This window comes from Paramisgurnus dabryanus, chromosome 1 (genome assembly GCF_030506205.2).
Source record: "Paramisgurnus dabryanus chromosome 1, PD_genome_1.1, whole genome shotgun sequence".
NCBI classification, from domain to species: domain Eukaryota; kingdom Metazoa; phylum Chordata; class Actinopteri; order Cypriniformes; family Cobitidae; genus Paramisgurnus; species Paramisgurnus dabryanus.
The window spans coordinates 56750192-56760293 of record NC_133337.1 but is presented as its reverse complement, the minus strand read 5'-3'; the positions used below and the strand labels follow the sequence as shown (position 1 = coordinate 56760293).

Genomic DNA, 10102 nt, shown 5'->3' with positions numbered 1-10102 from the left:
TCCACTAGACTTACCCAATTTATGAAAAAACTTAAGCCAAAACGTTATTTACAAATTTTAAACTCTGTGTATGTTTTTATAATCGTTCTGAATCTGATCTCTAACAAAATTCCTTCACAAAAAAGCAATTATTTCAGCTTTTTGCTAAAAACTTTGTATTTTTAAAGAAAAATACCCTTATCTTTCTCTGTTTATAAACAGAGAAAAAAATATAGATAGGATTAAACGTTTATTCCTGTTTTGTTTGTTTGGTATGTTCTTTCATTTGATATATTTTTAGAAGAAAATTTTCCTGGAAGGCATTTTGTGAAACTTTTGTGAAAATCATAAAAAATGATGGCAGGCACCTTAAAAAAAAAATGGCTGGCGGGAGATGTTTGGAAATAATTTATTTTTCATCACAATCATTTTATCATCTTACAAAAATGTGTAAAAATGCTTTAAGCTTACCTAGAGACTGCAAACAATTGCATTTAAATGTCTGCTTATCTACAACACACAACTACAGCTTAACTCCTACATGCAATTAGAAAATTTAATACCAGCATACAAAGTTTTTAAATATACAATAGCAATTCATTGAATACACTTTATGCATGAATTTCAAAATTAATACAAGTCAACCACATGCACTCTCGCTGAAAAAGTACAAAATTGCAACAAACCTGAGTTAACCGCACAAGTACTTCTACTTGTTTTTCTGAATAGGCACCGCATTCACAGGATTGTGAATGAATTCATAAAGCTGTCTGGCATTGCTGGTACTGTCCAATATTTCGCTTAGTTTTTCCTGACTAAATGTCACAAGATCAGCCAGACAGGAAGCATGTTTCAAAAGGCTTCTAAAGTTTTTCACATTGACTCCAGGCATACGGAGCAAAAAGTCATAAGGCCCAGGGTTGTACAGGTCTGCGGACTCTGTCACGGTTTCCGACTCCACCGTGATGGCCTGAGCGGCCGCAGCGTCGGGTTCAGGGCGGCCGTGTTTCAGCTCCTGAAACAACTCTGCTGTAACGTGAGGCGACGGGCACCAGAGCAGCCTCAAGCGTGGGAAATGGAGAGTGAGGAGCGCCAGTTTGGAGGTGACGTCATTGGCGGAGATCTCCTGCCGGAGGTCACTGCGGGCCACCAGCGAGAAGGGTTTTGCTGGGTCAAATTCGATAAGTAGCACTGGCCGACGATAGAATCGGGTCATCGAGAGGCACTGTGTGTAAAGACGGCCGCTCTGCAGCGAACCAATGAGATCGCTGACACTTTTGCGCTCTACGCAGATCTCCGAAGTCACTATGTAGTCACCGACCTCTAGGGTGACAGGTTCGATGTCTAGACCTCTTCGATGCAGAAGAGAAGGAAGCTCACTGCGAAACTCCCTCATGTCAACTATGATTCGATGAGGCTCTTTAACTTCGTCACGACCCCCTGAATGACAAAAATAAATGATATTTTAATGTGTGCACAATTTGAAAATGTACTGTGTACAGCTGTGATACAGAGTAACATAGTGTTACCTGCTTTGCGGGTGTCAGTGGCAGCAGTGGCGGGCTCCTGACTGCGGACGAGATCTAGGTTGGTATCCTGCCTTCCTTCTCGCTCTTCTGGCACAACCATGCTGCCCTTTTCTCTAAATTAAAAAGGAATGGCTTTCAAACATTGTGATGAATATATGAAGAGATATTTACGCCACTGATCACTGAATCATCTGCTAACCTTATGAGATGCTCGAACGCTTGTTTTTCTTTGTTTAGGACTGTAAGGTACCTCTGCTCTTCTGTCGAACCTCCATATATAAGAAAATACACACTAAAAGAAAAGATAAATATTGAAAATGTACTTACATTACAAAATTCTGTCTTAAAATCTATACAAAATACACACCGGAGTGGTTTTCCTGGTCTGCTGGCTTTATAAATTTCCAGTTGTCGCACAAAACTGAGTTCAGCATCATATAAGACCACAAACATAGGGTCAACCTCATGCAACACCCTTGTGAGACTGTAGGGGTCACTGCAGCCTTTCAATGGGTGAATGACGGTGAGGGGCTCCTTAAGAATACCGTAGTAGTCATCTGAAGAAAGATCTAAAAGAACCTCTTCTTCTTCCTCTTCCTCAACTTCAGCTAGACCTCCTTCATCTTCACTGTTTCCAATCAGGTCCTTTTCACCCATTTCTTCTTGTTTCTCAGTCTTTTTGAGTCTCTTTGAGTTGGCTTTGGCACTTTTTGGCTGCCCATTTTTTCCTTTGCTCATCTTACCAGAGAGCCTTCTAGGCCAGCCTTTCTCATTCTTCAGCAGATCAGACTCAGGATCGTCTTTTCCAATTGTGCGCTTATAAAGGCGATTCAGTAGGTGGTCTGCACCTTTTTGGATATATTCCTTCAGCTGAGCGCAGGTTCTGTCATCACTGGCGCATATCAACACACGGCCTGGTGTGCAGACAACATAGTCAACTTACTGCTTTGCATTTGAAAGCAAGGAGTAAAAAGCTTATTTGTGACACGATTTTACCTGGTTCATGCTGAGAGCTGATGTTCTCCTTCTCAATCTCCTTTAGCACCTCTGTTAAAGCTTCCCACTTTGGATTTTTCTCAAGCACCAGCTCTCTTGTTAAAGGGGCTAGTGAAATACAAAAATTAATACTTTTTTTTCAAATAGTAAGCTTTTACAAAACAGTGGAAACTAATTGTATGAGAATATAGAATATGCAATAAAGTATGAAGAGCTCAGATGCAAAAGCTGCTAAACGCCATCTCCATCAAAAATGAAATAATTATATTAGCCGAATGGTCTCGGCACATCAAATACTTTAGCTTCAAATCCACCTTAAATGCATTATACCTATGGCAAAGTGCTTCTGGTCAATCTCTCCAACTTTCATTTTCTTCTTCAAATCTTGAAAGCGATACACCCGACTGCGAGCATTTACAAACATTGATGTGCTTGAGTCCAGGAACAACCAGCCTGATTAAGAAGAGAAACAGGTGACAGAAAAATTAAGTGACCTTTACCTCAATTGTAATAACATTTAAAGGAAAACACCACCGTTTTCATTATTTTACTATGTTCTTACCTAAACTTAGAAAAATAATACATACCTATCTTTTTTCAATGCATGTACTTAAATCTTTGTACAGCGTGTCTTGAATGTGTAAGCATTAAGCCTAGCCCCATTCATTCCTTAGGATCCAAACCGGGATGAATTTAGAAGCCTTTGACCTCGGCGGGCAGTAACATTATCACTGAGTCCTGACTCCTCCCCCTCTCGCTCAAACTTCCGTCATCATTACTGTTACCGAGGTCAAAGTGCTGCAAACTAAGTGCTCTTCCGCCATACAATATAATTCTCATTTTATATCCGCTCATTCTCATTTTTTTTTAAATCGCCACGTTTTGTGCCACCATACTTACTTTAAATAGGGAAAACATGGAAGTGTTTGGTGGCTTCTAAATTCATCCCTGTTTGGATCCTAAGGAATGAATGGGGCTAGGCTAAATGCTAACACATTCACGACGCACTGTAGAAAGATTAAGTGCATGCATTGATAAAAGATAGGTATGTATGAATTCGTCTAAGTTGAGGTAAGAACATAGTAAAATATAAAAAAAATTGGTGTTTTCCTTGAAAAAAAAGCAACAGGACAGACGACTCTACCTGAATTACTACCAAAGCTTTTCTGGCTGGTTCTCAAAGACTCCAGCAGATTGAGGAATGTGACGCAGTCATACTGAGTGAGGTACAAAAGAAGTGTTCTTAAAATCTTAAGGTCTTGAACTAGAGATTTGGTCCTGGACCCCAGCTGATGCCACAATGGGTCGAGGTAATGGCGGATCGTCTAAATAACAAAAAACAACAACTCAGATCATCTTTATTTTTTCTTTTATTGCTATTGTTTAATTTCTATTATGTGTTCTTAATATTTTTATCAGGGTTCCCACACCTTAGTTAACTTCAAATTCAGGGACCTTTCAAGGACCTTCCAGGTCCAATATCCTCAAATTCAAGGACTAAATGTGGGGACACATTTCAAGTAAGAGCAAGGTTACATCGTGTTTCCTTTTAAGATACATTGTTACAGTTCCCTTTCGAGGGAACTCGTGCTGCGTCACTGCGGTAACACTTTGGGGGACGCCTCCAGGGGTAAGTGCGTCTGAATGTGTATATCAAATTAAACCAATGGTGAGGCTTACCGACAGAGTGACGCGGGAGCCATGAAATATATCGCTATCTGAAATATTGCCAAAGACGGCATTACAGAGACACAGAAAGTATGGCAAGGGAGACGCAGTGTCTCGTTCCCTTCTCAGAAAACCAGAGACGTTTTCAAATTTCGATGTGTCAAACACAACATTTGGTATGAATCAACATTCGCATACAGAAGATATAAGCATTTAAAGCGAACAGTTTAGCACGCGTGCTTAAAAGGCTAGAATTTTTATGATATTATCCTACACTACACAGGGAATTTGTTTGTTTTTTCAGAAAACATAAAATATATTCAAGCACTTTCAATGACCTGTATCTATGTATGTTTATTTTAAAAAACTTCCCGGGCCATGAATTTTTCCTCTCCGATTCACAAACTTTCAACGATTTCAAGGACCTGTGGGAACCCTGTTTTATATATGCTTTATAAATGAGCATGACTTGGCAAACCCCGTGAGGCAGTTTCCGGGACAGGGCTTAAGTCTACTCTCAGGCTAATATGCTTGTTTGAGCCGTCTTAACTAAAAACAGCTTGCACTGACCTATTTTAAAAATATAAGTGCCATTTTTGTGTTACCAGATGCACAGCAGTGATGGTTTTTGTAAGGTATGTAAGTGGTGCATGATGTCAGAAATATGTTTAGACATCATGTGACAATGCCAACTACTGTCCTGGCATGCATAATACTGCGTTTTATTCGTTCTCAGGGATATCGGTGAACGGGACAACATTTTTTTTGACATGTTTTGACAACATTTTTTTAAAAATGCAAACTTTTATATTTTTAGTTAAACACTGTCGTGTTAGCGAGCCCTAATTAATGAATCACATTTATATACCTACATTTCTACACCTACTTTTACATTATATTTTCAGTTCATTATTACCAACTGCATAAATGTATGGGGTTTTCTCACTTTCTCAAAGGAAGTGCCCAGCGAGTTCTCCAGAGAGAGATCTTCTGCCTCCAGGGTTGGATTATAGCGCTTCAACTCCTTCAAGCAGGCATTCATGATGTCAAGAATCGAGCTCTGGATGGCTCTCATTGCTGGAGTCAAAGTCACATGCAACTCCACCACATCAGGCTTGTGCTTTTCCAGTGTTGTGTTGACTGATGCCTGGAATCTAGCAGACGAAACACATTATGAAAATGAAGCCCAGCTCATAAAAAGTGAAGTAGTTTGAAAAAAAAGTTGTTTATACCTTGGCCACAGAAAGAGTTTCTTCACAAACAGATTTCTCATCACACGTTCAACTTGACAAAAGCCAGAAGTGAAGGATGTCGGTTTATCTGTAAAAGCTTTGATAAAGCCCGTCTTGTTTTTTTGCCGATAAAGTCTCAGAATGAAAGCCTCCTGACATGATTCAATGATCTTATGGGCACGAAACACCAGTATTCCTGTGTAGGTAAACAACAGTAGGGGTGAGCGGGGCACAAACTAACGCAGGGTTAATTGTAACATGGCTACTTTACATATTTACACAGGGCTGAGCAATCTGTGCTTTTGGTATTTTTCTCTAACTCTTTGTCAGAAGATGATCTTCTGTGAATTTGTGAAAAGTTTTGATGTGTTTTGGTAAAGATACTGAACAAAGAGGCATGGAAGTACATTTCTTCATTTTATGGTTTTTCGATTTCTGAGTTGAGTGTGTAAGTCAGCTAATCCAACCTTATATTATTTGAATCACTGTTGTGTTACCTAAAACGTATTACCATTTTGAAACATGTCAGCAACTCCTAGTAACTGAAAAACATAAAAAACATTTTTACACAATGGGGTTAGTTGAAACCCAGTGTTACTACAATTAAGCCTCAGGTATACAATGAGAAGTATGACCACATAAGCCCAATTCTGGCATCTTTACACTGGCTACCAGTTAAATATCGCATCCAATTTAAAATATCACTAATCACCTACAAAGCTTTAAATGGCTTAGCACCATCATATATTAGAGAATTACTATCAGAATACAATCCATCACGCACACTACGGTCACAAAATTCTGGTCTATTGATTATCCCTAGACTATCAAAAGTGTCTAAAAGTGGAAGATCCTTTTCCTACTTAGCCCCTAAGCTCTGGAATGATTTACCAACCGATGTCCGAGAATCAGACACAGTCGATCATTTTAAATCTAGACTTAAAACTTTTCTCTTCAACAAAGCATTCGCGTAATTTGTCTAGTAAAGGTTCTTAACTCGCAATAGTTATTTTCACGGAACAAAGCACTCACGGTCATAACACAGACCAACCAAATAAATAAATAAAAACCTTTTCTGCATGAACACTTAAAATGAATTGCATTAAATAGTTTGCCACCGTTTGCCACTGAACCTGCATTAACGACGACAGTGGGGCTTCCGGCCTTAGTCAAACGGTTTGGCACGTATGGTTGGGTTGCGATTTTGGTGCTTTCGTGTGTCTTGTGAATAGTATGCCATACCGACCCGTTTGCCACTGAACCTGCATTAACGACGACGACAGTGGGGCCTCCAGCCTTAGTCAAACGGGTTGGTATGTATGGTCGGGTTGCGTTTTTCGCGCTTTCGTGTGTCTTGTGAATAGTATGCCATACATACCCGTTTGCCACTGAACCTGCATTAACGACGACAGTGGGGCTTCCGGCCTTAGTCAAACAGGTTAGCACGTATGGTCGGGTTGCGATGTTTTTGGCGTTTTCTCCTGGTCCTGTAAATGGTATACAATATAGACCCGTTTGCCACTGAACCTGCATTAACAACGACAGTGGGGCTTTAGGCCTTAGTCAAACGGGTCGTCAGGTTTCATTTTCTCTTAAAGATCGGAAGGCGACCCTTATTTACCATATATACCCTCGCATTGGGCCCCCAATTTGCTAAATCCTCAACTGTGGATAATATAATTATGCCGCAATAGTTAGTCTGTCTGAAACTAAGCTGAGTTAAACCACATCACTGTGTGACACTTCAATACATATGAACGGCCGCTACGCTAATACTATTTTGTTTTTCTCGCCCTGTCTCGTCCTCGACCCGAGGACAACGAGACAAACAGACCCAGTCCCGGTACATGTGAAAGTCGGCACACCTCTGATCTAATGGCCGTCCTTCAACGTGATGCCCAGCTGATGCCTGACCAACGATCACCGGCAGAACCGCTTAATCTCCGCTAAATCTCCTTATCCGTTCTCCCAAGGGTTTTTCCCTCCTAGGACTTATTTTTCCTCGGATAAAAGCCCGGGGGTTTTTTTTCTCCTAGGGGGTTTTTCACCCCGGGGAGGCAGCCTTTTTGGGCTTTACCTAGCTTCCTCTTCTAGACGTTGCTTTAGTAATACGTGCACTTATAATATTGAGTCATAGCCGCAGCAAATTTAACTGCTCATGCTATCATGTATTTTGTTGTGCTATCTGTCGTTTTTCTGTGCTTTTCACTGCTTCTATTTATGTAAAGCTGCTTTGAAACAATTGACTTTTGTGAAAAGCGCTATATAAATAAAATTGAATTGATAATGGAATGAAAACAATACTATTAATCAAGATGATAACTGTTAATACAATTTTAGGGAAAATAACTGACTATTATGATTTTTTTGTCTTCATTTTGCAGCTCTTTCAATGCATTAAAGCAGTAATTCTCAAAGTGTTCTCACTAGTGGTCTGCCAAACCCCCCCAGTGGTCCCCCAAAATATGACCTAAACTAGGCAAGTGTTTATACAATCTTCACTTATTTAAGTAGATTTTTAATGCACTTGCAAAACTGTGATATCAGTTCTTGCCATTCTGTTTTAATAACGTAAAAATGGATCGGTGGCTAAACCAAAGAGGAGTCAAAAGAAAAGATCAAGCGTCAACTGAAAGTAGCTTAAATCCACAGATCTATTAGTTTTGTAATGTACTAGTTTTTGTTTCATGTGTAAAATCCCTGTAATTTCACTGATTTTGGACATTTTTTTAGCATTTTATTGTTACCATAGTTACAACCATAGACTTCATATACCCACCACCTCAGTTTTTGACTTGAAACAGTTGCATATTAAGCTAAAATTTAGCTTATCCTGCCTATTTTGTTGTTTTTTGGGGGCGTGTTAGAGTGGGATTCTGTTAGGTGGTCCTCAGAAATAAATTGGAAGATAAAGTGGTCCTTGGGCTGAAAAAGTTTGAGAAACACTGCATTAAAGCATAATATAAATGTGGTTAGATGAAGGAATGTGTGGATATTTATCTATTATAGGCAGATATATAACCAATATCCACCTTTAGTATATAGACAGAATTTTATTGAATTATTCAAGTTTAAACAAACTTTTCTAGCAGGTGTTACAACAAACCCTCTGTTTGTTACAATTAACCCCACCTATGGGGTAAGTTGTAACGTTTGCACTCCTGTCACTTTTGGTGTAATTGTACCATAATGGTAGGTCCCACAAACAAACTTTAAGTGTTCATTTGTAGCAGAGATGTGTGTGTTGATTGTGTAAAAAAGTATTAATCTAACTTAAATATTTTTGAATGAAAGGGCCAAAACCAAAAAGCGTTACTTTGTGCTCCGCTCTCCCCTATAAATATAATCCAAAACATCAACAAGTGTAAGAAAGAAGAGGCCAATGTCATGCCAAGCCATTATTTACAAAATGAACTTTCTTTATTATTTCATAAATGTAATGGACACATGTTAATTTTTATCCTCTGACCTGTTATAAGGTGAGCAGGAATTCGGTCTGTAAGGAAGTCAACCACTAAGATGCGACTGGTCACAAACAAAACTCCTCCTCTGGTGTAAACATCATATCTGTCGCTGCTCTGTACATCACTGGTCACAGTTTGAGGAAGATGGCTCACCCCTTCAGCTCGTAGCTGTTCTGTGAAATACTCCTTCAACAAAGAAAACACACAATTCATGCATAATTAGTTACTTTTATTAGATATTTTACAGTTTGAAAGTGCTAATTTAAGATAGATAAGACAGACAGACAGACAGATGCACTGCAAATAGACACAATTTATATAACGTTAGACAGAAAGATAGCATAGCATATCACACGTCTATCACTGCCTTACATGCAAACAACCACACTTTAACTCTATATCTAAACAGTAAAGCATAGCCGTATAGCCCACCTGTTCAGGGGTAGTTGTGTTTAGGAGAAGAACCAGACTGCCCTCCTCTGAATACACCTTCATAAAATGTAAGAGAAGTCTGTCAATACCAAGACCCTCAGCTGTGATCAGGAGCCCATCTGTACTGAAGAGACTCAGGAACATCTCCGTCTCATACTCGAGAAGAGGGCTCGCCATCTTTATGTCTGATTTAAATGATTAGCGAGCTTCAAAGTGCTGAAATATTGATTCACGTGTGCCTAAAAAACCTTGATAAACGGTTACAGTAGTCGTAAGCCGGCCGGTAGTTCATCATCCGTTCTTTAATCTGAACGAGAAGTGTAGCTATAGCTAGGACTAGCTATAACTATAAAAGCAACAACCGTTCATAATAAGGTTGTTTTAATATGTCTTCTTAGCATACTTGCTATTTTCGTTACTGTTGTTTTGAAAGTGAGTGCTCTGTCACTCACGTGCCTTCGCGAGTGAGAATGGCGGTTTTGATAGTTGTGTTTGACTTCGTTTAGCGCTGCGCAGATTGATCGTAGTGTAACATCAAAGTACCGCGAGGGTGATTTAATAGCTGTGTTTTCGAATTGCTCTCACGGACCTTTGATGTCATGAGCTGATCTATCTGCGCAGTGCTATATATATTCGAACACACCGAATGTGTATTTGAAACATTAGCACCACCTACTGCATTGGAGATGAATAAAAAATAATAGGCTTTTTCAACTTCATGCGGCGGCGGCGCTGCAAGAACCGACAACTAGATGACGTCAATGTACCGCGAGAACATTTCGAAAAATCATACGAAGTGTAA

General features: G+C 39.5%; 1 protein-coding gene across 1 annotated transcript; it reads right to left on the bottom strand.

The window, feature by feature from the left end:
- Positions 1-372: 372 nt before the first annotated feature.
- On the bottom strand, positions 373-9799 carry ercc4 (excision repair cross-complementation group 4). The gene is made up of 11 exons (XM_065242492.2): positions 9301-9799; positions 8874-9054; positions 5405-5600; positions 5119-5326; positions 3649-3829; positions 2835-2957; positions 2505-2612; positions 1876-2422; positions 1708-1800; positions 1509-1621; positions 373-1419 (listed from the first exon to the last, which is right to left on the bottom strand). The coding sequence occupies exons 1-11, from the start codon at positions 9475-9477 to the stop codon at positions 689-691; spliced, it is 2658 nt and encodes an 885-aa protein (XP_065098564.1). The 5' UTR covers positions 9478-9799; the 3' UTR covers positions 373-688.
- Between the last annotated feature and the right edge of the window lie 303 nt (positions 9800-10102).